Below are 24,667 nucleotides of genomic sequence, written 5' to 3' on the forward strand. Positions count from 1 at the left end.
TTCGCTGCATTAAGAAATTTAAAATTGAACAAAATAGTAGTCAGCGCATATTTTCAAGCAGCATACTTTTAGGGCTGTCATTTTGAAACACTGACATTCACAGCGGACTACAGCAAACTTGCAACACTGTACGCTAGTGATGGGAAAAAATAAAATAATATAACTTATCTAAAAATTTTATTTATGTCAGTCAAATAGAACACATTCCAAATGTATTCACTTCACAATACATACAAACTACTTCATAAAAATTTAAAGTTATGTGCTTAAATAAATAAATTCTTCTTAAGTAGTTTTCTATGTAGAACGTTAGTTCCTCTCCTATTAATTTTTTTTGCAAAATTTATTGCATATGTTATAAAGCTGAAAACAACTGGTAATGGAACTATTGACCAATGGATTGCGAACTATCGATCGTAATCGCCATTCGCCCCTAAAAACAACAACAAGGCTACTTCTATCGCTCATCCCTATTACAACCTACAATCAATATGCAATGCAAGTAAACGTTGAAAACAGCAACAAATCAAGCTAAATAATAGTAGTGGCATTACTTATGCATTTGCACCGGTGAAATTAACTTTATAAAAGTGAAAATCGTGCGGAAACGCCGTGGAAAGCCGCTTGGAAAGGCCAGGTACAAAAACATACGCACACAAGCGCTAACTGAAAGACGGGCAGGCACACACACATATGTAACCAGTCTTTTCCATGACAAAGTGAAATAGAAGAATCGTTAAGAAAATAAAGAAAGCAACAAATTGAAAATAAAAGTATTCACTTGAAAACGTCTGGCATTTGAATGCACCTTCGTGGAACATTTATTTATCGTTCATCGGTTGGAAGTGCGTGCGAAACAACGGTTCTTGTATTAATGGCACGTATATGTACATGTACATAACAATTATATTGTCGCCGTGTGAGTTTTTTTTTTCACCGTTGCTTTTACGCGGAGAGATCGGATGGGCCAGCGAATCTATGTATACGCACATATATCCGATATCTGCGATATAGGCTGCGACAAAGGAAGTGACGGCGCAGTACCGCGGATTGGATCGGAATCCCGGGATATATTCGCAATTGCGAACTATTCGCGAATAAATCCGCCGCTTCCCCAAATAGACATACACACACGGGCAATTGTATGCCCGTGTATGTACATATGTCTGCTTGACACCCTAACATTTGCATGGAATGTTTGCTCAAATATACAAAAACAGAATGCTCATCGCGGCACCACCCAACGCGGATTGTCTTGTAAACATGCCGAGATGGCTGTGATAAAACTAATCCATTCACCTTTCCTTAACCGTTCCAGGATAACCCAAGGACTGTGAGAACTGTGCTCTTGTTGTGTGAACCATTGATTGCCTCCGAAGAAAGCAGGTTCCGTCATCGGAAAAGTCGGAGAAACACCTGCTCTTCTTGAAGCTCCTTGCTCCGGAGTCCGAACCGCCAATAAAGTGGAGGAGCAGTGCCGACGCTTGCAAAGCATGAATCTTCGGGGAAATCCTCCCAAGAAGGAGGGCAAAATGCGCATTCGGGCCTTTCCGGTAAGACCAAATAATGGAGCATCGGAAAAACCACGATAAACACTTTCAATCGGATTTTATTGATAAGAACGATATTTTGTGAGACTATCTTTTATCTGACGGTCCGAAAGTAATACAAATTAAAAAAAACATTTTCTTTTAAGCCCCAATTCAGAATATCATTTTAAATAACATGATAACCCAGATTATGTCATGTATTTTGTTAAAAAACCTTGATCTTGTAATTTTTAAGTTCAAGTGTTCGAATATATTTAAGCGCGGTGGTTATTTTTAGTCATTGATAGCAATATTAGCTTATATTTTGTAATCTCTATAGTTATTTGCGTTACGTACTACAGACCTTATTGCAATTTGCGAACCAATTTAAAAAACGTAAAACTTATTAGAAAACATTGCATTTACTCGTTTGCAGTTTTATAACGAGCTTTACTGAAAAGTCTTCTGATCGCAGTATGAACTTGCAAAATTCTCTGATACTATAATGGCATTTACAGGTATTAAGAGGTAGATAATTTATATAAGACAAATAACAGATACACAGGTCAAGCGACATCAAACATTTCTCCCAACAAAATGTCAGGCGACAAGAAAAGCAAACCAAAAAAAATCGAAACCAAATAAAAACATCAAAACACCAACCGGGGCCTGGGGAATTTTCAAACACATTTTAGTTTTTAAGTTACAACGAATTCAATCGTAGTTTTCGAGAAATTATTGTTGCCCAACAACACACACAAAAAGACTGTGAACACCTGTATGTGGAGAGCAGGGTGAAGGGCGAGACCCGAAACGCGAGTAGAACTCTGGCCGGAGTACGGAGCACAGAGGAGGAGGAGGAGCAGCGGACCAGGAGCAGCAGAACCGCGCGGCGGATGTGACATTGAAGCCGGCAACATTAAGTCGTCAAATCAAAGTCGGTCCCGCAAGGCACCGGCTTCATTAGCGGGCCATTATCCAGCCCCTCGCTCTCTGGCACTCAGCGAGGAAGAGAGGAGCCACTACCGGGACAGGACGTGGGAGCTGGACCAGCGTAGCCATCTGATGCAAGGCCGCGATCCCCGACAGCAGCAGCCGGAGCCACTGAACAACCTTAACGCCAACGGCCGCTACCCCAGTCGCATGGTGGCCGGCTCCAACAACTTCAATGGCGCAACTGTCGGTCATGTGGACTCTGCAGTGCCTTGTCGGATTGCAAGGCAAACCGTTCTTGGACATCAACAGGCGCGAAGCATGAACATCAATGTGCCCAACGCCTCCTCAATGCAGCAACACCAGCAGTCCCAGCATCGATTGTCCTCGCAGGAATTAACTTCTGCCCCACGGCGCAGTTATCACCTCGCCGCCGGCGGCGGCAGAATTCGGGCTGATAACAGAACTAACAATATCCACACGCCGACGACAGTTCCCATGCCAGTTCCAGCTCCTGCTGCTCCCGCTGTTGTTAGGACTGCGCCTAGTGCAACCAGTTCTGCGCCATCAACATCCGCTTCAGTGATCGTAGAAAATACAGAAAAACGCTTTAGGGAAATAGCACGGAAGTACCCACTCTGGCTACCCGAGTACAAGCGAAGGGCCTTCAATGTTAGCCTCCCATCTGATGAGAACCAAACAGGGATTTAAACTTTTAGTAAAATTGTAGTACTAGACTAACAACGAAAGTCTTAAGAATATCATAATAATCTTACATTTTAAGTTTTAATCCCTGAAAAATAACTTGTTAACTATCCAAGCTAATAATCCCATCATTTCCAGGCCTCCATGGACGAGAAGTACGTGGAAACCATTTGGGCCAGCTTAAAGAATGCCATCCAGGAGATACAGAAAAAGAACAACTCTGGACTGTCGTTCGAACAGCTCTACCGGAATGCGTACAACATGGTGCTGCACAAGCACGGCAACAGACTGTATTACGGCCTGAGGGAGGTCGTCTCAGAACACCTGGAGCACAAAGTGCGGGCGGACGTGCTGGAGGCTCTGCACAGCAATTTCCTACCCAAGCTAAACCAGGCCTGGACAGACCACCAGACATCTATGGTGATGATCCGCGACATACTCATGTACATGGATAGAGTTTATGTGCAGCAGCGTGAGGTGGACAACGTGTACAATTTGGGATTAATTTTGTTCAGGGATCAGGTAGGAAAATCTTCATTGCATCTGTACTTAAGTATTCAAACCTACTAATTTATCGATTTTTCCATTACCAGGTGGTTCGCTATTCTGAGATTCAAAAGGCTCTGCGGGAGAAGTTGCTGGGCATGGTGATGGAGGAGCGTCATGGCGAAGCCATTAACCATCTAGCGATCAAGAATGCTTGCAGCATGCTGATCACCCTAGGGATTAATTCGCGCACTGTCTACGAGGAGGACTTTGAAAAGCCCTTCCTTGCGCAGTCGGCGGCGTTTTACAAATTCGAGTCGCAGAACTTTCTTGCCGAAAACAACGCTGGCGTTTACATCAAGAAAGTGGAAGCGCGCATCACGGAGGAATCTTCCCGGGCAGCGCTGTATCTAGATAAGGATACAGAGCCCCGCATCGTGCGCGTGGTCGAAGAAGAACTGATCAAAAAGCACATGCGACCCATTGTTGAAATGGAGAACTCGGGCGTGGTGTACATGATCAAGAACTCAAAAACCGAGGATCTGGCCTGCACATATAAGCTTTTCTCGCGCCTGAAGGAGGAAGGCCTCAAGGTGATAGCGGACACCATGTCGGCATATCTGCGAGAGCAAGGACGCATGCTGGTTAAGGAGGAAGAAAACGGCAACACGAATCCCATCACATTCGTGCAGAACTTGCTGGATCTCAAGGACCGCTTCGACCAGTTTCTGGTGCACTCGTTCGCCAACGATCGCATATTCAAAAATGTCATCTCATCCGATTTTGAACATTTCTTGAACCTGAATAACAAATCCCCGGAGTATCTTTCGCTATTCATCGATGACAAACTGAAAAAGGGCGGCAAAGGAGTAAGTTGAATTTATAATTTCCTTTCTGACATGTATAAATGCTTTCTATTATTTTTCCATAGATGAGCGAACAGGAAATCGAGTCCATCTTGGATAAGACAATGGTTCTTTTCCGTTTCCTATTGGAGAAAGATGTCTTTGAGCGCTATTACAAGACGCATTTAGCCAAGAGATTGCTGCTGAACAAATCAGTCTCTGATGATTTCGAGAAAAATATGATATCAAAACTAAAGGTAGATTAGGTTGCTCGGCATCTTTGGATAAATATTTATCGCTCTTAACTCAATTATTGCAGACTGAATGCGGCTGTCAATTCACCTCAAAGCTAGAGGGCATGTTTAAAGATATGTCAGTCTCCAATACGATCATGGATGAGTTTAAGAACTTTGTAAATAATAACAATTTATCGCTTGGCGGTGTGGAGCTCACTGTTCGCATACTAACCACTGGCTTTTGGCCCACACAGGTAGGTTTGGAATATTCCATAAGTATGTAAATATGTTTACTTATATTGAATTTTCGCAACAGACAGCAACTCCGAACTGCAATATACCCGCCGCTCCTCGTGAAGCCTTTGACATTTTCAAGAACTTCTATTTAAATAAGCACTCAGGACGTCAATTGACGTTACAGCCACAAATGGGTTAGCTAGTTATATGATTACCTTTTTTTAAGTAACTGTATTTATGCCTACTCATTTAAATAGGAACCGCCTATATCAACGCTGTGTTTTATGGCCGCAAGGCAGCCGAAAGTGAAAAAGATAAAGATGCCCCCAGCTCCAGTTCAAGCGGCTGTGCGGTGCCGACCACCACACGAAAGCACGTTTTGCAGGTGTCCACCTACCAGGTAAGCTTAATATCTTGTTTTTGGTGCATTTAGCATAACGTATGTTGATCTGAAAATGATTCGAAAATAAATGTTTTAATGAACATTTATCATGTATTTTACATTCCAAAATAGATGTGCGTGCTACTGCTGTTTAATAACCGCGACGTGCTCACCTACGATGATATTCATCAAGAGACAGACATACCAGAACGGGAGCTTGTCCGAGCACTACAATCGTTGTCCATGGGCAAACCCGCTCAGCGTTTGTTAGTACGCAATTCTAAAACGAAAACTAAGGACATTGAGCCCACGGATGAGTTTTACGTAAACGACGCATTCATCTCCAAGTTCCACAGGTTAGATACCATTTTTAAAAAGATATAAAACGGCGCCTATTAATAATATCTAAACTATTTTAGGGTGAAGATACAAACGGTAGCCGCCAAGGGAGAATCAGAGCCAGAGCGCAAGGAAACGCGCGGAAAGGTCGACGAGGATCGTAAGCATGAGATCGAAGCGGCTATTGTGCGCATAATGAAGGCCCGCAAGCGCATGGCTGTAAGTATAAGTTTACTATCTTGTTAAATTGACCTTTAACAATGATTCCTTTTTATATGTCTCAGCACAACTTGCTAGTATCAGATGTGACGTCGCAGCTAAAGTCGCGCTTCTTGCCCTCGCCCGTGTTTATCAAAAAGCGCATTGAGGGCCTCATCGAACGCGAGTATCTGCAACGATCGCCGGAAGATCGCAAAGTTTATAACTACTTGGCCTAAGCGGCCCCCTTAAAGTAGCAGAAGCGTCTTGAGCAGAATCCGGATCACACTCATCTTCAAATCGCCAGGGCTTGCACATTAAAAACAAATCTGCGGCTCGGACTGCATGCGCCTGAGTACACGAGCGGCATTGATAAAGATATTGACCACGATTATAGATGACCGCCAGCCAATAACCCGAAAACATAAATATATCAATTAGTGCGCCCCGAATCGTGAAATTTCGTTTCGCAACCCATTTTGTAAGCCTGACATTCAAAATTCAAAAGTTAAAAATGCTATTGGATAAGGCACCACCATAATTATTATCCCTCTAATATATTTCTTGATATTCTCTAATTACGGTTTATGGTCATTTCTTTGCGCATTACAAGTGTATAGCAATTAGCCCAAATCAAACCACATACACTTTCACCTTCCCATTCAGAGCCACAACCACACCACATCCACCCACAAGAAACGTACGCAAAGCAAAATAAGAGAAGTAATGCATAATGCAGCCACTAATTGTAAGCAGCTGAGCAAAAGGTAAAGAAGCAACAACAGAAATCTAAGCGAAAAATATTAATAACTATAAATATAGCTAAAGTAATAAATTTATAAATGAATTATGAATTTTAAAGAGCGTTTGATGTACATTTATACGTCTGTCCCAATCCAAATCCTTCTGCTAAAACATTCACGTTTTGAGATTCATGTGAACAGAACTTAAGGATTGCAATGACTATTCCTATCTTTATTTTTGTGTACTCCCAGAGCATGTGTTTAACGTGAAGTGATTATGATAATCTGTACGAAAGTTGTTTTATCTATTAGTTGATATGTGGAATCAATTCCAGGTATATAGGCAACAGTTCTGTAATGGATTTGAATTAAGTAGGACACATAGAATTGATTTTGAAAAACAGTTTAACGCCGAAACAAAAGCATGAGTACGGAGTACGTAAACGCAATCTAAATACTGTAAATAAATTTTGTTCTTACATATGAAAAATCGATATAAATAAAACGTATAATGAGCGTTAACACAGTTGTTGTCTATCTTTTTAAAGGATTTTTAAATATTTTCAATGAAATGCTTTTATTCGCCTGTAAAATAAAAAGAACTTGGTAACAATTTAAATCAGCCAAAATATATTGTTTTCAATTGGTACCCAATATATTATCAGCATACTATGCTAGCTCTGTAAAATTTGGGCTGGGCAAGACTGAATTCTATTAACTAACGATTTAAAGTATTATAATATTCATTCTTATCGGAATTACTATACATTTTTTAGGTTTCAATCTTTATATTCAGTTCTTTTGCCGCTCGTTCGTAAGACTTTCCAGCAGTTGTGTAACCGCCTTGAACGACTCAGAGACTCGGAGTTATCAGTTCGGCCAAACAAACTTATCCGCTGGCAAATACCCCACCGGATGGGTTAACAATTATACGAAATTGGCAGAACCGAAACCGCAACTTGGGCAAACAGCGGTGACTTGCGTGCGCATATGCTGTAAGATACGAGTTTATCGTGAGCCCGGCCAGAAATTTAGCCCCGCTAAGTTCTTGGGTAAACACGGAGCGATCCAATTCGATCCGAACCCGATCCCGATCCGACGCACTGATAAGCAGAGAGTCGAGTTTCCCAACTGGGGCTCTCCCCAGTTCTCTGGGTCTGTGGAGCGCTCAGTTCGGTTTCGTTGGCGATCGAGAACGGTTCCCAGGCGAAGCGCTGTTCGCCAAAGTCGCGGAATTCGGAATTCGGATTGGGGAAAGAAATAAAAGCAACAACCTGAAACCGTATACTTAATACGCGTGTGTGTAGCTCAAAAACAAGAAAATATAAATAAACAAAACTACATTGCTACGTCAGAAGACTGCAAACAAAAGATATGAACGCAGCGCTGACGTCGCCGCCAAGGTTCGAATCAGATATATTTTTTTTTGTTTTTTTCCGTTTTTTTCGCCCATTTTTGTGTTGTTTTTTATAAGTTTACAACTTTACAACTGCTGTGATTTCTTACTTTCGTGAGTGCATTTTCGCAAAGTGATTTGCGTGCAGTTCAAGGGGAGGAGAACTGCATTCGAGGCCCTCGCGCCCCGATCTTTCCGATCAGCAGTGCCTTGAGATTGCCGCTTTCGAAGTGAACGTTCTCTGATGTGGAAACCTTTTGCTCATGTCTAATTACACAAGCTATTTTACCTGGCAGACTAAATCAGCTCTAAATCGGGGCCATAAGAGCTCGAAAATTTAATGCTATCCGGCCATACCTATAGGAACGGAAGATTTTGGTTTGATATCATGGGCAGCCGCCCAGTCGGTTTCGTCTTGGACGCCAAGTCCATGGGTCTGAATGCGTCGAGACCTTCATCGCCACCACCTGCCACATCTGCCCCATCTGCCAGCCAAAAGTGCCGGCAAGTGCAGCCAACCGAACCAAGTGCCTCCCGTCCACATCAGCAATCGTCGGTAGAAGCCTCAGCCCATGTCCAGTGCACTGCCAGCACCGAGCCGATCTCCACCAGCCATTACCGCTGTCTGCTCCAGAAGCTGCGGGATGCCAATGGAGACGCTGGCGATATGAGCTTTGAGTTGAACAACATATTTCTGAAGCGGCTGGACGAGATTGACTGCCTAGATGGGCATGAATGCGATGACATGGTGAGAGTGGCCGTAAATTAAAGGGGGCATCTATTTAACGTAAGATTCCCATGAACATTCACATGTTAATTAAAAATAGTGTTTAAGGTGGTTCATCAATAATAATTTTGAAAAATGTCTCTTCAGCTTAAATATGTAATAAGAGCTATTATCTCTACCTTATCGTGTTGGCTTACTTGCAGGACACATTACAGCTGCGTCTCGGCACTTTCCAGGAGTGGGTGGATTTCCTGCTGCACGTAAACAGCATGATCTTGGGCAACGTGTCGGATTTGGAGAAGGAGGCATACAGCAAGATCGTTGCCTGCACTCAGTCTGTCCAAGGACAACAGCAACAGACCCTCGAGGAGAACCGCAAGCTGCGGAAGGACATTTGTGCGATTTTAAGTCATGTGCAGACTTCTCCGCACTGTAAAACCTTTGACTTCCACGGCATTTCCCTGGAAACAGTGACCGTGAACCAACTGCAGGGCGGTGGAAAGGATCAGGCCCGGCCGGAATGTGAGAGCGAGAAGGTAGGCCATAGATCCTTGAGGGAAAGAGGCGGCGGTGATTCCAAGGTCAAGTGCGACCCGAAGTATCGCAGGAGCGAGAACTCTAAAAGATTGTGCCACTGAAAACGAACATTTTGTGCTGCTCAATAAAACGTTATATTTTATTCACCAATAGCTAAGCTCGGCTTTGACTGGAGTTTCAATCTATTGCAGATGAACGAGAGCATGAGGTCCTTAGCAAGCGAGATAGCCGCCAAGCATGACGAGATCTGTAACTTAAAGTCGCAGATGAAAGACTTAGATGAAGTTGTGCAAACGGCCACGCAGAAGTTACTTTTGAAGGATCAGTGCATAGCGCAGCTCAATCGACAGGTAAGATATCCCATTTCCCACATCCCACAAGGACCGAACGATCCTTGTCCAGTGTACTGCGATCCGAACAAGAAATGGACATTGTAACAAGCTATGGAATTTATTTTATATATATGTACATACATTAATAGACGTTTTTATATGAAAAAACATCAGGTGACGTTACTCATTATTAGACTTATTAGGCTTAGTTTAAAAATAGATTCATTGTATTAGTTTCTTATCGCTCAATCGTCTGTGTAACCGTACAATCTGAAACCCAAACAAGTATCTTTTGAGTAAAATGTCAAATTTTTTCTGGTAAAATTCTCAGTGTGTTCAACCGAATAGCTCATCGGAACCTTCTAACTAAGAACTAACCCATTTGTATTCCGAAAACCCCGAAAACAGCTGCAGGAGATCACACACTGCATTGAGATCATGTCGGAAAGTACGCCATGTGAAGGACCCTTGATGCACGCGACCCAGGACAGAAAACGGGATCAGGACCACTTGGAGGATTCGGCCAGCGATTTATTGACCGCAGATACGATGACAAACGATATGCTCGAGAATCTCTCAATACACGACAACCAGGAGAGCGAAAAGCTGCGGTTGCTGAATGCGGAACTCAATGAGCTCTTTGACCTGTTCAGGAAACAGGATCACCAAGCCATAGAGAGTGGGAGAAAACGTCTATCCTGTTTCTTCGGAGAGCTGGTGAGGGATTCAACAAATTTCTGAACATAAGAACATATATCTTATTCTATATAATTCTTCTTGGTTTCAGGCATCCGAACGCGACGATACTGTGAAAAAACTCGAAACCATTCGCAGTCACCTGAGAATCCTCCAGTCTGACCTTGACCAATCCTGCCTAAGCTCGATTGGTTCCGAAACAGGGCACTGTGACCAGGACGCGGACGCGGACGCGGACGCTCAGATGCTAGAAGCCCTACGAAGACGCCTGCTCACCCTTAACCAAGTTAATCGAGAACTGCACGGAAAGTACCAGCGCCTGGACACCGAGTCGAAAAGTGCGTATTTCTGAATTTCGATACGATGGCGTTTCGCTATAACCATACAAAAAGTCAAAATTTCAGAGCTTCAGGCAAGAATTGAATCGGAAAACGGCATTAACCAAAGAAATACCGATGTTCTAAGGGAGATCGCCGATCTAATTTGCAAGTTGGTCAGTTGAGTCGCTTCCTGCTGAATAGGAATGCAACAAATATATTAAAATCATTAAATATGTGAACCATTTCAGGGTTCAATGGAGTTCTCCTACAACGAAATCTACGATGAATCCTCAAGGGAAAACCCTTTTTGTACGACTATTGCGGAGTTGTTTGAACTGAGATCCCAGCAGGAGCAAAAACACACGGCACTTGTGAGTATTTGACGGCTTTGATTGCATCGCAAGTAGCCGATTCCAATAACCCCGGTTGTCATATCAAATGCAGGAATGCGATACGAAAACACCTTCCCAAACAAAGAAGCCCACCAAAGCCACCAAAATTCCAGGAGCCACAGCAAAAACAAATACAAAACCAACATCTAAACCTTCAAACAAGCCAACGACAACTAAAACTATAACCACGAAAACAACAACAACATCTAGGACCTCCAAGTAACTATGTCACTTGTTGGGCCTCCTAAACATTTAGCTTAAACAGTTAGCTAAGCCATGTTAAGTAGTTTAGTATAGCTTAAAGTTTGTCGTTCCTAAGTTATTTATCATCGAGATAGTTTCCAACGAAAATCAACTCAAATCTATCTATATGGCTTAATCTAAATCCAGACATATAAGTCAAAAGCAGTGCATAAGGTAAAACCGAAATCACAGGTTGCCGTGAATTGTTTTAATTGATTTTACCTAGCTTTAAATAAAATTTCCTTTATATCTTAACCCAATTATGAGCTCCCGCCTGGCTTGAAATACATACACGTTTCAGTACATAAAACTTTCTTATGTGGTAAACGACATTCGCCTTCGCAATGCAATTCACATACACTTGGTATATATGTACAAATCCTGGCTGGAATGACAGGAAATACTGTTGCTATTCGAGTCCCTGATTTATTTGCCCATATATATATTTGGCCCAGACATTTTGTGATCCACTTCACCCCTCTTTCCGGGCATTTGTCTACATACGACAAATACAAATCGTTCGCCAATGTGTTTATTGTGGAAACTCGGCTGTATGTTCAACTGCAATTGCCCAAAGGGGGAGTACCTTCTGCCCTCCGTCCAGATGAGCCATCACCCCGGGAACTGGCGAATCGGAATCGGAAATAGGTTTCGTGTTATTTATTTACCCACAATCGACACGCGACGCAGGCGAGGCAGGCGAGCAGTGATATGCATATTGATGAGAGCCGCCGGGATTGGGACTTGAGTGACGAGAACTGCTCGTGATCCTCGTGACTGCGAGGACCTTGGTCGTACCTTTACATCGATTTCGGAAATTCCGATATTTCGAAATTCAGAAATTCCTGTACCCTAAGCAACTAGTTCCTAGTCAACATAAATTGAGCTTAATGCAAATACAAATATTTAGCTGACTTAGTTTAGGTGTGATTAGTAAACAAGTCGCCGCCCCTCACGCCATCACCTCTTTGGCGAACTGTCGGGCGCAAAATCAAACACAACTCGGCAGGAAGCCCCAAGCCCCAAGCTCCAGTCAAGGGGTCGTCGGCGCTGGGAACCGGAGCAGTTCGCTTCAGAATCCTGTCATCCGTCGGCGGTTGCTGTTTGGTCGCGTGAAGCAAATCAAGGAAGCGCCAGAAATACCGCGCCAAATCCTCGCTTAGCCAATTTACGACCCGTAATTAGCCGCCTTCGCGCTCAATAAATTTTACATTTTTTGTTCTTGGCATTCGGCGCGAAAAACGAAAGGAAAATCGAGCAATTAGCGGGAAAATCGCACGCTAAAAACGTGAGAAGAAAGTTGGCCAAGAGTGCAAATTGTTTTCGAGTGTTTTCGAAAAGGGACAAAGTGCAGTTAAAAGTGTGCGCAAAGCAAATGTGCAACTGCTGTCGATGGAAAGTGTGTGGAAAACCGAATTATAGGGAAAACCCCTAACAGGTTTAATGACAGACAAGGAATCATAAGAATTCATTGCCCCCGTCCTAATCGATTTTCACATTTCCCCGAGCTATCAATTTCGTTCTACTCCCCCGCCGCAATATAATATGCCTTTAAAAGTGTTTTAAGTGCGCCGAGCCACGCTTCCCCATGAACTCTCCCAATGAATAACACTCGTAAATAACTATATCGTATGGCCCATCCAAGGAATAGACAGACGATATTATTCGCTGCCACCCGCTGCAACTTTATTTTCAAATCGTGTCAAACAGTCGGGCCGCGCAAATAATAATATCTATAAAACTAGGGGGAAGTCCCCCCCACCAAACTTGTGTGTTGCCAAAGTGCCAAAGAAAGGAAACTTTGAAACCAGAAACCAGAAACCCGAAACCTTGCCACCTTGCCACCTTGCCACCTTGCCACCTACGTTTCGAATTGGTTTTATTTTCGTGACAAACTTTTAATAGCAATATTATTGAAATGAAATGAAACGGTAATGAAGCCGAAATTCTGGGCTGTCTGGGCTGTGCGAGATATATTTCTGACCTCGGCACGAAGGCTCCATTTCCAGGCATTCGACACCGAAAACGATTTAAACACAAAGATACATCCGCGTATCAACAATCGACAATTGACAACTGACAGGTGATTCCGTGCGCGGATTTGCAGGCAATTAGTTACCGATTTCTGACTTGCCATGGTAAGCTTGGAGAACAGCGGTGCCAGTAGTTCCACATCTCATTTGAATTTGTAGAACACAGACCCCAGCCCCTCCGATTGCCCCCATCGCCAGCAGTTGGAGCACACGCTGCTCCACTGCCAGACCGAAGCGGATATACTCCAAGCCACCCGGGACAATTACCTCAGCATCATCGATGAGTTCAAAAGAGATCTCGAGGAGCTGACCGATCAGGTGGAGCAGCAGCAGCTGCAGCACAGCTCTCAAGCCAGCCAATCCTGCCCAGAACCCGAGCTCCACTTTGTGGATCCGTTACGGATCAACTGTGAACTAGAGATACAAGTTGGACCCACTAAATCATATATTTCTTACATTGCTTCTCTGATTTCTTGCCACTATTTTTCCACCAGAACGAACACCTTGCCTGCCAAATCCAAGGACTGCAGGACAATCTAAAGGATCGAGATAACCAAATTAACCAGCTGCAGTCCATGATCAAGAGCTACTCCGATTTAACCGAAAACAATCGGCTCAAAGGAGAGATACATGACCTCAAGCAGAAGAATTGTAAGTAAAAACTTGGCACTGAACAAAGCTAATGCTAGGAGCTAAGTTAATAACTTGTTTGTTAATATTTTGTTCCTAAGGAATTCCTTATTGAAAACCTTCTTCATTTTATATAAAACCTATCTTATTATTATGTAATTTATTTAAATAAAATCCTGTTAGTTAACAGTGTAAGTAATACATACATTTAATATCCTACAGGTGATCTTTCCCGCCAATTGAGGGAACTCTCTTCACTGATGAGTAACCAGGAAGATCAACGCGTGGAGCTGTGCTCGAAGTACGAAAACCTAATGACCAACTTCGAGGATCAGTGCCAGGAACTCAAGGGAGCCAAGAGGAAAGTGCAGAGCCTGCAATCGCGACTGGATCAAGTGGAGAAGCTGCAGGATGAGCTTAGAACAGAGGTGATATCCGTCCCTTTGACGCTTGAAGACAAATAAAACACAGGGATTTTGAATTTCAGCGCAAAATGCTGCGAGAAGAGGTAATCGCTTTGAAGGAGAAGGAGGCTGTGTCAGCGGGACGCGAGCGGGCACTTCAAGAGCAGCAAAAGATTGGCCACTTGGAGTTGGAGAAGATGCGCAACCATATTCGGAACATGCAGGACCATCTGCAGTTGGATGACATCCGGCACCACGAAAGTGTCCAGCGGATGAATGAGACAACTGAGTGTCTGCGGGAGGAGTTGCGCACCATTTCAGACAATTGCCAACAGATGCAGATCCGCCTGAAGTAGGTAATTTTCCAGGATAGAGTGCATCCATATAAGAGCAGCTGCCTTCTTCTCTCTTCCCGCTAGGCAACAGACCGAAGTCAACCAGCAGCAGGAGCAGATTATCGACTCCTTCCGAAAGTGGAAGGACGCCCAGGTGAGGGCCGACGAGGCGATGCGTCATTGCGCCAAGCGGGCCGAGGAACACATCCACATGCTGCTGGAGGAGAACCGGTCGTTGGCCGAGGATTACCGCATTCTCTTTCGGGACAACAAGCTCTTGGAGAAGGAGATGAAACGAGTAAAGCAGGCGGTCAACTACGCGTCCAGTTCCGCGATGAGTTGTCCACCTCTGACGAGTGGCGGTCAGACCAATGCCGAGGCGGTAAACACTGTAAGTTGGAGCTATGTAAATCTCTTACATACTTTATATGCCAAAAACAGCATTAAAATATATATATACCATGTAAATCTTGAATTCTTTCTTCATTTTCAATAAGCCTGTTTCAAATTTTGCAAAATCGGATAACCATTGGACTACAATAACGGGCAGCAGGAATTAAAATAAAATAATCCCAATTGTCTAACCTATTGGTGACTTCCACAGATGGCCAGGCGATTGCAGAACTTGACCAGCACATCCCAGCGAATTTCTAACCAGAATCGGACTCTCAACGATCAGTACTGCAACCCCTTAATCTCACAAAGCCCATCTGGAATAGGGCAGCCGGTGGCCCAATCCACATTGCGGCCTTCTGGATCGTCTGAGTATCATTCGTAGGGGCAGCCAGGGGCATGTCGCTACCATTCCATTTGAACATCGTTCTCACCCAAAATCTGTATGCCAACAACACTTTTGAGGCGCGTAACTTGTAAATTATTTGTAAATTGTGGTAGAAAATAAAAACTAAGTGCTTGTGTAATCTTGGTAAAAGTGATCACTCAAGAGTTCTTGAAAACTCCTTGAATCCTTGTTGTCACAAGTTAACTAGCCAAAGCTCTTAAAGAGTACTCATTATCTGCTTCTGTGGAGGCAGTTAGGCTACTTGTTCTCATCCTGCTGAATTAGTTTGGCTCTTTCGCTGATTGCTATTAGTGCCATTTTGATTTGGGCCCTTTTCTTGACGCTTTCTTCGCGCAGGACATCGGATTGCTTGGTCAAGATCTTGACGCGGGTGTCGCTGAAGCGTTCTGCCTCCGGAATGCTCATCTCCAGGTACACATTCTTGCCCACATTGACCAGAATGCTGTCCATTTTCCGGACGCGAGCTTGCATGAATACGTTGCTGCCTATATTGACTTGCGTTTTGTAGCCATCTGTTAGGTGGCTGTCGAAGGTCTGGAGGGTGTTCTTCAGCTGCACATATTCCATGATCTCCTCGTTGAACTGTCCGATGCACTTTTCCAGCTGTCTGAGGTCCTCTTTCAGCACATCGTTGATGAACTCCTCAATTTGTGAGATGCGCGCCTGATTTGCATCCTGCCTGTAAGTTGGTCTTTGATTTAGAGCATTTACTTGTACTTTCACCATTTACTCGTTTTTTATTTGCGCTTCTGTGTGGATTTTTGGATTTATTTGCATTGTTTTGGCATAAAAAATAATTTAGATATAGTTGGATGTCTAGTTTGTTTACGTCTTGCTTCTTCTTCTGTTTGCGAAAGCGGCAAACAGCTGTTATCGATAGACAGCAGTATTTTCCATTTAGCTATATTCAAGCTAGGACTCGTAATAAGCGTTTAATAAATTAAACAAAACAAATATACAACACTTAATACTTGTTAACTTACAGAAGTTTGCGCTTTTTGTTCTCTAACAATTCAATTAGCACAAGCAACACATTTTTGCCTAATCAGTATTCATTATTATACTGGTAAGTTTTAGGACATTATTTAGCCATATGAGTTGGCACTCCCTCAATATAGTTTCGCGCTAATTTTACTAAACAAATTGTCGAAATGTCGCTTAGAAAGGCTCTCGACGATTGTATGATTGATTTCGACCGCTGTGTGCTGGTCACCGATCTTCTGGAGGAGTACAAGCTGTCCTACAAGGAGGTGAACGATGTGCTGGAAGCCTACATCAAAGATCAGGAACACGACATTAAATTCGAGAAGAGATTTCTGGTCCATGGCAAGCGCAAGAAGCAAGGATCCGATTCCGGGGAAGATCTGTACTCTGTAGTGTTGGAGAGCAAGGTGCAGGATTGGCTGGCAAAAGTCCAGGATGCGGAGTCCCAACTTTATAGTGTGAAAATTGCCGGTGGCACTAAAGCGCCGGCCCCGATTTTTAAGCCTATGCAGCATTTGGAGGTGAAGTTGGCCAAGGTGGAGCAGCGTCCTGGAGCGGGAAAGAGAGTGCCCAGTGCAAATGGAGTGGCCCTCAGCAATGCAGTGAAGTCCGAACCCATTAAATCGGAGCCATCAAAGTCTGTGGTTAAGTTAGAACCTTCAAAATCGTCACTTAAGTCAGAGACATCAAAGCCAGGAGCAGAAAAGTCAGCAGGCGCCAAGGGCAAGTCCTCTCCGGAGAACCAGAAGACCTCGCCCAAGGATCAGGCCTCTAAAGCCAAGCCTGCATTGGTTAAAAAGGGTAGCATTAATAGCTTCTTCACAGCGGCGGCTAGCAAACCAAAGGATGTCAAGGAAACGCCCAGCAAACCGGCTTCCGGCACCATGGACAACTTCTTTAAGAAGCATCCTGCAGGAGCAAAGAAGTCGTCACCGGAAAATGAAGATAAATCCAAGAAGGAGGCTAAGGAAGCCTCAAAGAAGACGGCCCTCAGTCCCACAAAAAAGCCTTCAAGGGCAAACACCTCCATGCAACTGTTTAACGAGGAGAGCGCTGAATCCTCTGACGAGGAGGAAAAGTTGGACAAGCTCCGGCGAAAGGTTATCGAATCGGACAACGAATCCGATCCGGAGAAGCCCTCGTCCTCCAAGCGGCGACGAATCAGCGACTCTGAGGACGAGGAGCAGCCACCCAAGAAGACCGCCGATGAAGAAGTCATCTCGATGGACGAGAAAATGGATACGGAACCGGCCAGTGAAACCTATCTGGACGAAGATGGTTTCGTTATCACGCAACGAAAACCGACAAAAGCCCAGCAAGTCAAGAAAATGGTTTCCCCAAAGGCTGCATCCCCCGTCAACAAAAAGAAATCACCTCCTACAACCGCCAAAGCTGGAAAAGATGCGCCAAAAACCAAACAAGCCGGCATCATGAACTTTTTTTCTAAGAAGTAAATAACAGCAAGATGTTGGTAAAATAAGGCTAATGATTAAGTATGGAAGCAGTTAATGTTTTTAATAAACTTATAAATGATAGAAAAAATTTTGATTTTAATTATTGGAAAATATATTTAATTTGATAATTGTATATACAGAAAAAATTGTAATCAACCCAATTTAAAACACCATATTAAAAGTCATCGTTTGTTGTTAAAAAGAATTTATTGCATTTGTTTATAGCTGCTAGAAGTTGTTTGAGTATCTTGTTTGTAATTTGTATTTATTTATTTATATAGATTCGCGTGTCTGATCGTGTGTGTGTTGTGTGTGTGGGCGTGTCGGTGTGAATTTGCCTGGCCTATGCTTTATCAGTGCGTTTTTGGTTTTGTTTTTGCATTTTTTTTCGTTTTCGATTCGAGGTCAAAACTCGTTATCTTCGTCTTCGTTATCGTAATCGTTACCATTACCGTATTTCAAAACACTTTAAAAAATTAAGGCGAGGTTTGAAAAAACACTTGTTTGTTCATATAATTCGAATATTCATTAATTTAAATTGTTCATTTGTTGTCTTCTTGGTTTTCGGTTTTTTGTTTTTCCCGTTTCGTTTTTTGGTTTTTGCTTTTCTGTTTCTGCAGTGATTGCGTTTGATTCCTATCTGATTTTTAAGCATTAAAAGCTTACAGTCAGGCTGCCCGATGGCAAGCAAATACATATGTATGTAAGTGATTAAGTAAGGGTTTTTGTGGTGGATAAAACAATTTGTCGTGTTCCTGGCAAACAATCGAGATCAGTGGCTACTCTTAGGTAGAAGCTTCTCAGAAGCTAAATTAATGCTTACACTTAGATTTGCTTCGGCCTTTTTTCCTTGGTTCCGGCTAGGTTTTCCACTTTGGCTGTGGTCACTGTACACCTCACCAAGATACAAAGTTTCTGTTTCCTTTTCTGTTTCAAATGGTATTTAACTAAATTTTAAGGAGTCCAATAGTTGATGGCAGTACAGTGGACCATCGCTAAAGGGCTGCCCTTGTAGCTGAGTTAATTCATAAATATTGCTCGCAATGCAAAATGAAAAAGTCATTTGCTATATAACCAATCATATATAATCAGTTAATTAATCATTTCCTAGGTGTGATATGAACATAATGTGTGCATGATATGACTCTCTAATAATATGATCGTTTTGATTTCTCTCGCGCGCTATTTGCCTTGACTTAATTACCTAAATGAATGTAACATTCGTTTCGTACAATTTAATATCTCAGCACCATTTTTTTTTAATAATAGCACAAAGTATATATGCAATTATGTTTTGTATGGGTCAACAATAGAATTTTCCTAGAATTTGTGTGGGTGTTTTCTTTTCTTATTGTTTTTCTTTCCTTTTCCTTTCGCTACTGAGTAAAATATATCTAGGTTTATTTAACTTTGCTCGCTTCATTTGGTTTCGGGCTCTCTTCTAAACTTGCGTATCTACGACACTGCCATAGGACTCTTCAGCAAATTTGGGCGCAATATAATCCTCGTAGTAGTTGATGAATATATCCTTGAACTCGTCGGCTATGAACTCCAAAGCATTTAGCATTTGCATCAGCTCCCGATCGTTGCACTTGTAGTTGCTCAGCGCCATCACATCCCAAAAGTAGGAGAAGTACTTCACGTACTCGATCGACTGTCCGCCGTACTGTGCCATCACGCTGGGCAGCACGGATCGCAGGATGGACCCCAGTTTGTTGAACTCCCAGTCGTCCAGGACTGTTGCCCCCTCTTTTGGTTGGCGCAGTTTTTAGAGGTAGAAGGAGCAGACAGAGAAATAGAGATCACAAGAAATAGTTTAGCAGGATCCAGGAGAAGGGGAGTAGCAGAAAATATTTGGGGTACATGATTCCTGAATTTGGCTTCATTAGTAACGCAATAAAATTGTGTAGCTATTATAAAATAAAATAATATCTAATAATAATCAGTAAGTCTTTGTTTGGAATAGATTTCCACTTTATACTCGTAGCTTGAATTATCAAGAGGTCGAAACCTTTCGTAACGCTATCAGTTTAATCATTTTTATAATGGATATTTTTCCTGGTTTAGAGCTTTAATCCCAAATATCGGGTGTTTTTTTTAGAGGTATAGAACTTTAAGTTGGCATTACTGTTCAAGATGGCGACCGATTTAACAGCTGTCAAGTGATTTATTCTCAGTTTGGTTTGGCAATTCGTCATGCGTGCTTACAAAATCCAACTCGTGCAAGAATTGAAACCAAACGATCATCAAGCAAGGCGTAGATTCGTCGAATGGGCCCAAAACGAGATTGCTGTTGTTCCCGATTTTTCATAAGCCTCCAAGATCTTGTGATTTAACACCGCTAGACTACTTTTTGTGGGGCTATGTAAAGTCATTGGTCTATGCGGATAAGCCACAAACGCTAAACCATTTGGAAGACAACATTCGCCGTGTTATTGCCGATATACGGCCAAATATTGGAAAAAGTCATTGCAAATTGGACGTCCAGATTGGACTACATCCGAGCCAGCCGTGGCGGTCATATGCCAGAAATCATATTTAAAATGTAATGCCACAAGATTATCTTTCATGTCAATAAAATTCATGTCAATCGAATAATCCATCGTTGTTTTATTGCAATTTAAAGTTCTATACCTCTAAAAAAAACACCCTATAGATAACTTGAGATATCTGCATAATCTGTTTAAATTTAATAAAATGGTGGATCAAGAAGCGAGAAAGGTGCGCAACCAAGAGGGAAACGTGAGCTGGTGATGATCAAAAATCATATGTATATATAGCCAAAGCTCCCCACTATTGAGGACTTACCGCGGTGCACCATGAGGCACTGCTCCAGAAGCAGCCTGGCCAGATCCACCTTGCACTCGTGCAGATCCATCAGTTGGTTCTCGGCCCGCTCGATGGCTGCGTACAGTTTGCACCTCTCCTCGATTAGTTCACAATCGATAAGCGACGTGGAGAAGGCCCAGAACCACTCCAGTTTCTGGTACTCGCCGCAATGGGGACACATGATCAGGTCGGCGCCATTGAACTCCGGCTGGGTGTACTCCTCGGAGAGCCACCACCGCAGACTTGGAGCATGGGGCAGAGCGTTGGGTGTGAAGATCTCCATACAGTTTGGGTTATCACAACGGTAGCGATGAAACTTATGCTATGGGGGATAAATATTTTAAAAATAATTTGAAATACATAAACAAATTTAAGCTAAGGGAAATCAGAATATGCCAGCCAACAATTAAAAACTATAATAATAATTTAGATGTGAAAAGAAATAACATAAAAATAGGATAAGATTTCTAGGGAACACAGTATTGAGCATAATAATAATGTGCCAACTTACGAACTGATCATCCGAGTGCGTAAGCTGGCAGGCGTTGCAGTGACACTGGATGCCGCTCTCCACGAGCTGTTTTGTGCGCTCCTCCCGGGGTAATTGCTGAAAGTTACCTCCGGCGAAGCAGTTGTATATGCCGGAGCCCGCCGGCAGATCCAAAAGGGCCAGCGCGGTTACCTTACGGCCGGAGAACTTGGCGCAGATCGTGGAGGAACAACTGTGGCGGCACAAGTTCAGAGTATCCGGGTAGACAGAGTACGACACGACAGCCACCTCGCCGGCCAGCAGATGCAGGTGGCCCTCCTGGAGGCGCATGGGAGCAGCCCATAGTTGGAATTCGTTGAGCGGCGAGAAGACGTGCGGATCAGCGGGCAGGACGAAGGATCGGCAGGCAGTGAGCGATCTGTGGCGCAGCTGGCCAATGTGACGCATCAGTAGAGCGGCACACAGCAGCTCCCATTCGGCACTCGACATCCGAGAGGCCGTGGGCAGACTCTTCTCCAGCTGGTCGAAGAACGTGGTGCACTTGCTCAGGTAAATGGACAGGATGTGGGCGGTCAGGGCCAATGCGATCACCGTGTCCGTGGGTCGCTCCTCCTTTAAGCGCTCCAATCGCAGCACCGCACTGTAGGCGATGTCCTGTCGCTCCTGCATTCCCCCATTAATGGCCGACCAAAGCTTGCTGAGCGTCGGTTTCTTTCGGCAATGACCCAACAGTTCCGGCAGTCCTGTGATCAGCATCCTGAAGGCCAGCTGAAGGAGTCGCGGCATTCCAAAAACCTCGCCAAAGGACTCGAACAGCTCGATCTGGTGGCCAAAGCACTCCACCGCATGTATCGCCGCATGCTTGAAGCGACACTGTCGGGAACAATAGACCACCAGGCGGTTGGAGCAGTAAATGCAGGGAAAGGGAATGAACTGAGTGATTCCGCAGTAGTCGCAGACCCGGCAATTGCCACTCGGCACCATGGCCACCGCTTCAGATTCGAAAATGAGCGCGTTCTTGGCCACCGCTCTGGTTGTGTGCAGGGACGAGGAGTTGTCCAACCAGGCTCTATAAAATATAAAACAAATTAGGTTTTATCCCCAACGGAACATTCGAACTCACATTTCAAAGGCTTTCGAATCGTTGGTATCCAGATCATCGCCCGTCTGTACGGCCATCTCGAAGCGCTCCACCTTGAGCACCTCGCACTGGTGCCAGAGCTCATGGGTCCTCGCTTCGAACACCTGGTTCAGTTCAATATGCAGGAGCTCGTGCAGATGCTCCTCGCAGAGCGCAAAGTTACGCAGTTTTAAGGCACAGGCGGCTTGGCGCAGCTTAATCAATGGCAAGTACTCCTCCGGATAGCCCAGATCCAGGGCGCACAGGCAGTCGTCGTAGGATTCCTAGAAAAACAAGGAATTTCTTTAATACATATATGGATATTGCAAGTGAAACCAAGACTGTTCTAGGCTAGTGTCTGGTGGTATAGCACTTATAAGGGAAAGAATTCCAGTAATGGATTTCTTACCGCGTATAGACCGCAATCGAAAAGGACCAGGGAGCGATTGGCGTGGGCCAGGGCGGCTGCGAGCGTGTTCCGGGCCGGGGCCAGGAAAATGGCTTCCGTGAAGAGATCGCTGGCCTTGAGCGGATGCCGCTCCTTGCGGTATGAATCGTTTCCAGCCTCCCGCAGACGACGAGACTCCTCCTCCGACTTGAAGTGGCCCGTTTGGTGGCGCAGATGCTGAAACCATTTGAGTACGTGTGGCCTGTGCGGTTGGCAAGAGGGTGGGATGGTTAATTATTCACGGCAAATGTCAAAGCGAAGTGACCCAAATTCCGAGTTCGACAGCAAACAATGCTTCTTAACCTAAACGTACGAATGCATGCAACCGAGTATACTGGGCCGTGTTTACAAAAACTACTGGTAAAAACGGCTAACATCAAATAGTGGTTTGGCAGTAGCTATATGAAATCATATAAATGGGACTTCAAAAATGTGACTTCACATTTTCACATACATATTATATCATTTATTTTGGATTGATAAACTAAATATCAATTTTTGGTTTAATTTGTTAAAAATCGGGTCATTCAATCTAAAACAAAGCCCAATGTGCCAGGGTGCAAAATCACCTCCCACAAATTAAATTCATTTCATGGGGTAATTATGGATTTGCATAATGGCCTGGTCGCCAAAGACCCTAACCAAAATTAGCCCACTGGTTGAATAGGCACCGCGCGGTTTGAATGTGGTTTGCATTTTGTTTTAGGGTGTAGTGTAAAAGAAGGGGGAAAATATAATTTTAAATAATTGCAATTAAATTATATTGTAACAGAAAGTAAAACTCTTAGAGAACGCTAGAGTCGACACTCTCGACTATCAGATATCCCTTACTTAGTTGGACGGACATGGCCGGATCGTCTTTCCACAAGAATCTAATAATTCATATCCCTATTAGATTCTTGTGTGTTCTTAAAGAGTCCGAAACGATTCCTTCTCCTGTTACATACGGCTCCCCGAATCCACTATACTCCTTGGCTGTACAAGTACGGGCATATACACGGTACGATGTAAACATAACATTGCAATTTTACAGAGCATAAACTATTTTCCTATTTTAGGATATTAGATCACAAATGAGGTTGGTATCGTGAAACGACACCAACGACTAGTTAACATTTTGACAAATCTTGTTAGTCAGTGGAATAGATAGGGTTTGAAATTGGGATTGGGATTGTAACGGCTAATGGCCACATCGATTAGGTCACCTAAAATCCAGCAGCGGCTCCTTGGTCGTAGTTGGGGACGAAATACCCAGTCCACCCACCGCCCCAATCAGGTCGTCATCCTCCTCGCCGTTTTCGGGACGCGAAAGTGGCGCCGCCGACGTGCTGGCTTCCAGATCGCCATCCTCCAGGTTGCGGCTCAATTTCTGGCGTTGCACAGGCGTTATGAGCAGGAGCAGCTGCAGCTCGTCTTTGTGCAGCAGCTCATCGGAGTTCAGGTGCTTGAGCTGCTGCCCAATCAGTTCGCTTAGGGTCACAGCTGGCGGAGCGGAGGCAGGAGCAGCCGCGGAGGTGGCACCGGAACCGGAAACGGCAGCAGACGAGGCGGTGGAGACGGGAGCGGTGGCGGTGGCTGTGGCTGTGGTGGTGTTGGTGATGGCTGCTTTGTTGTTCCCACGCGCAGAAGATGTGGAGGAGGCCATCACTTGGTGGCTGGTTGGTGCTTGTGGCTCGCTTTTTTCTTTTCTCGCGCTCTTCTTCCGTTCAGTTGGCCATGGCCAGCATCTGGTCACTGCCGCGGCGGCAGTCCAGGCGAAGTTTCGGCTATCAATTCGAGTGCACAACGCCCCGACATCATTGACTAATAACGCTAGCTAAACTTTCACGAACTACCGCACGTTGTGGCCTTCATATTGATTT

The 24,667-nt window shown here is 44.0% G+C and overlaps 5 protein-coding genes across 10 annotated transcripts; 3 read left to right on the plus strand and 2 right to left on the minus strand.

The window, feature by feature from the left end:
• The first annotated feature begins 461 nt into the window (after positions 1–461).
• On the plus strand, positions 462–7,159 carry LOC120448049 (cullin-3-A). 2 transcript variants are annotated; one of them, XM_039629806.2, is made up of 11 exons: positions 462–637; positions 1,319–1,553; positions 3,306–3,689; positions 3,761–4,522; positions 4,585–4,755; positions 4,818–4,988; positions 5,051–5,165; positions 5,229–5,371; positions 5,486–5,709; positions 5,773–5,911; positions 5,977–7,159. In XM_039629806.2, exons 2-11 carry the CDS (start codon positions 1,494–1,496, stop codon positions 6,127–6,129), a joined length of 2,322 nt encoding a protein of 773 aa, XP_039485740.1. In that variant the 5' UTR covers positions 462–637; positions 1,319–1,493; the 3' UTR covers positions 6,130–7,159. The 2 variants fall into 2 exon arrangements, with proteins under 2 accessions (XP_039485740.1, XP_039485732.1); XM_039629798.2 differs by lacking the exons at positions 462–637; positions 1,319–1,553 and adding an exon at positions 2,191–3,134.
• A 672-nt stretch (positions 7,160–7,831) lies between these two features.
• LOC120452349 (myosin-11) lies at positions 7,832–15,598 on the plus strand. 5 transcript variants are annotated; one of them, XM_039636532.1, is made up of 12 exons: positions 7,838–8,777; positions 8,960–9,292; positions 9,485–9,643; positions 10,034–10,342; positions 10,413–10,659; positions 10,726–10,814; positions 10,890–11,012; positions 13,804–13,960; positions 14,162–14,367; positions 14,427–14,695; positions 14,763–15,069; positions 15,283–15,598. In XM_039636532.1, the coding sequence occupies exons 1-12, from the start codon at positions 8,370–8,372 to the stop codon at positions 15,454–15,456; spliced, it is 2,781 nt and encodes a 926-aa protein (XP_039492466.1). In that variant the 5' UTR covers positions 7,838–8,369; the 3' UTR covers positions 15,457–15,598. The 5 variants fall into 5 exon arrangements, with proteins under 5 accessions (XP_039492493.1, XP_039492466.1, XP_039492475.1 ...); XM_039636541.1 differs by having other exon boundaries at positions 10,714–10,814; positions 15,176–15,317; XM_039636525.1 differs by having other exon boundaries at positions 7,840–8,777; positions 10,714–10,814.
• Positions 15,530–16,339, minus strand: LOC120452375 (protein UXT). Its single transcript, XM_039636570.1, has 2 exons — positions 16,211–16,339; positions 15,530–16,159 (listed from the first exon to the last, which is right to left on the minus strand). Exons 1-2 carry the CDS (start codon positions 16,255–16,257, stop codon positions 15,718–15,720), a joined length of 489 nt encoding a protein of 162 aa, XP_039492504.1. The 5' UTR covers positions 16,258–16,339; the 3' UTR covers positions 15,530–15,717.
• A 249-nt stretch (positions 16,340–16,588) lies between these two features.
• On the plus strand, positions 16,589–18,085 carry LOC120456856 (DNA polymerase delta subunit 3). The gene has a single exon (XM_039643934.1). It carries the CDS (start codon positions 16,632–16,634, stop codon positions 17,916–17,918), a length of 1,287 nt encoding a protein of 428 aa, XP_039499868.1. The 5' UTR covers positions 16,589–16,631; the 3' UTR covers positions 17,919–18,085.
• A 27-nt stretch (positions 18,086–18,112) lies between these two features.
• LOC120456853 lies at positions 18,113–24,647 on the minus strand. Its single transcript, XM_039643920.1, has 6 exons — positions 24,011–24,647; positions 22,767–23,007; positions 22,361–22,641; positions 21,259–22,306; positions 20,727–21,069; positions 18,113–19,667 (listed from the first exon to the last, which is right to left on the minus strand). The coding sequence occupies exons 1-6, from the start codon at positions 24,448–24,450 to the stop codon at positions 19,360–19,362; spliced, it is 2,661 nt and encodes an 886-aa protein (XP_039499854.1). The 5' UTR covers positions 24,451–24,647; the 3' UTR covers positions 18,113–19,359.
• Positions 24,648–24,667: the final 20 nt, after the last annotated feature.

The sequence above is a fragment of the Drosophila santomea genome, chromosome 2L (assembly GCF_016746245.2).
Source record: "Drosophila santomea strain STO CAGO 1482 chromosome 2L, Prin_Dsan_1.1, whole genome shotgun sequence".
Classification (NCBI taxonomy): domain Eukaryota; kingdom Metazoa; phylum Arthropoda; class Insecta; order Diptera; family Drosophilidae; genus Drosophila; species Drosophila santomea.

Excerpts from the sequence above, each read along its gene's own strand:
- LOC120448049 (XM_039629798.2), top strand. The coding sequence starts at position 2,595 with ATGCAAGGCCGCGATCCCCGACAGCAGCAGCCGGAGCCACTGAACAAC. Across the intron at positions 3,690-3,760 it reads TAATTTTGTTCAGGGATCAG|GTGGTTCGCTATTCTGAGAT; the intron begins GTAGGAAAATCT and ends TTCCATTACCAG. Across the intron at positions 4,756-4,817 it reads ATATGATATCAAAACTAAAG|ACTGAATGCGGCTGTCAATT; the intron begins GTAGATTAGGTT and ends CAATTATTGCAG.
- LOC120452349 (XM_039636525.1), top strand. The coding sequence starts at position 8,370 with ATGCTATCCGGCCATACCTATAGGAACGGAAGATTTTGGTTTGATATC. Across the intron at positions 14,368-14,426 it reads AGGATGAGCTTAGAACAGAG|CGCAAAATGCTGCGAGAAGA; the intron begins GTGATATCCGTC and ends TTTGAATTTCAG. Across the intron at positions 14,696-14,762 it reads CAGATGCAGATCCGCCTGAA|GCAACAGACCGAAGTCAACC; the intron begins GTAGGTAATTTT and ends TCTTCCCGCTAG.
- LOC120452375 (XM_039636570.1), bottom strand. The coding sequence starts at position 16,257 with ATGCAAATAAATCCAAAAATCCACACAGAAGCGCAAATAAAAAACGA. Across the intron at positions 16,160-16,210 it reads GAAGCGCAAATAAAAAACGA|GCAGGATGCAAATCAGGCGC; the intron begins GTAAATGGTGAA and ends ACCAACTTACAG.
- LOC120456856 (XM_039643934.1), top strand. The coding sequence starts at position 16,632 with ATGTCGCTTAGAAAGGCTCTCGACGATTGTATGATTGATTTCGACCGC.
- LOC120456853 (XM_039643920.1), bottom strand. The coding sequence starts at position 24,450 with ATGGCCTCCTCCACATCTTCTGCGCGTGGGAACAACAAAGCAGCCATC. Across the intron at positions 22,642-22,766 it reads TCGATTGCGGTCTATACGCG|GAATCCTACGACGACTGCCT; the intron begins GTAAGAAATCCA and ends TTGTTTTTCTAG. Across the intron at positions 19,668-20,726 it reads GTGCCTCATGGTGCACCGCG|AGGGGGCAACAGTCCTGGAC; the intron begins GTAAGTCCTCAA and ends GCCAACCAAAAG.